We start from the raw sequence: 1,300 nt of genomic DNA, 5'->3' as shown, positions 1-1,300 counted from the left end.
CCGCAGCGGAGCCCCAGACACATGCTGACGCCGCTCGTGTCCGTGCTGCTGGAGCTGTGTGAGAGTCCCCAGGCCGTCACACACCTGCTGCGCTGGAGCGGAGAGAGAGACGCCAGCGCGCCGCAGCTGCTGCTGCACATCTGGAGGAGAGAGGAGGAGCAGACGGGCGTCTCACGAGACCCACACGGCATGATCACAGGTGCAGACGCCATAAAACAGAGCTATCACAGTCAAGCAGCTGTCAAACTAAAACGCTTACTGAAAAACGATGAAATATTTCATTTGTTTCACTGCATGTCATGTGACCATTAAACACATTAACTTAAAATCTCAGGGTTAGGGGGCTCAGAGATTAAAGTGCTCTGTGATTAAAGTGAACATGAAATCAACATGGAGCTTCTTAATGGAGCTGTCAGTGAACGTGATCGACTCGAAGAGCGTCTCCTCCTGCATCAAGCATAACCTGTTTGTTTCTCTCTACAGTAAAGTGACCAGATGCTCTGTTAAGACTCTCTCTCTCTCTCTCTCTCTCTCTCTCTAATAGACGTGAAGCGGCCGATTGTCTCTCGGCATCAGGATGAATCTTCATCATCATCATCATCACATGACGTCAGTGCTGCTGTCAGAGACGTATCAGAAAACCTGCGTGCAAACATCTACTGCATCTTCTGCAAACTGGGTACGAGAGAGAACAGTGTGTGTGTTGAATCAATCAATCAGCTATATTTTATTTATAAAGCCCTTTTCCTAACGAATCAATGCAGTTCAAAATGCTTTACAGTCAAAAACAAGCGATTGACACCAAGTTTAAACCGTAAATGAAGTGAGGTGCAAAAGTTGCATACAACAATAACATTAAAAAGTTTTTGGATGTTGTTGAATGCTTCAGTTTTAGTTATATAAATGACAGTGTTTGTTTGTTTGTTTGTTTGTTTTACTTGTATGTAGTTAATGCTTCTCTGAGTGCAAGAAAAATCAAGGATATGATCTGATCTGCTCATAGATTTGAAAAGATAATGAGCCTGTAGTTTAGTGCAGATTACAGGTTGTTTTCAAAGACATTTTGTAGTTTAAATCAAAGCTTGGAATGAAAGGTGTGTTTTAAAGTAACATCTGCGGTTCTCAATGATGATCTGCAGGATTTGAGCGTCTGTCGGGTTTGAGCGCCGAAGATCACGTCACGCTCAGCATCATCCACCGATACCTGGACTTCAAGGTGCGTGTGTGTGTGTGTGTGTGTGTGTGTGTGTGCGTACGTGTGTGTGTGTGTGTGAGTGAGTGTGTGTGTGTGTGTGAGAGT

The 1,300-nt window shown here is 44.4% G+C and overlaps 1 protein-coding gene across 1 annotated transcript in view; it reads left to right on the top strand.

Moving 5' to 3' along the window:
- Positions 1 to 8: 8 nt before the first annotated feature.
- Positions 9 to 1,300, top strand: part of LOC107730053 (cilia- and flagella-associated protein 69-like) — a 5,842-nt gene continuing 4,550 nt past the window's right edge. The window contains exons 1-3 of the mRNA XM_016540787.1: positions 9 to 199; positions 545 to 679; positions 1,140 to 1,216. Coding sequence (XP_016396273.1) covers positions 22 to 199; positions 545 to 679; positions 1,140 to 1,216 — 390 coding nt within the window. The 5' untranslated portion in view covers positions 9 to 21. The remainder of the gene's footprint in view (positions 200 to 544; positions 680 to 1,139; positions 1,217 to 1,300) is intronic.

This window comes from Sinocyclocheilus rhinocerous, unplaced genomic scaffold (genome assembly GCF_001515625.1).
Source record: "Sinocyclocheilus rhinocerous isolate Xijiao unplaced genomic scaffold, SAMN03320098_v1.1 scaffold1119, whole genome shotgun sequence".
NCBI classification, from domain to species: Eukaryota; Metazoa; Chordata; class Actinopteri; order Cypriniformes; family Cyprinidae; genus Sinocyclocheilus; species Sinocyclocheilus rhinocerous.
Note: the sequence above shows the minus strand (reverse complement) of the source record. Positions and strands in the feature narration are given on the sequence as shown.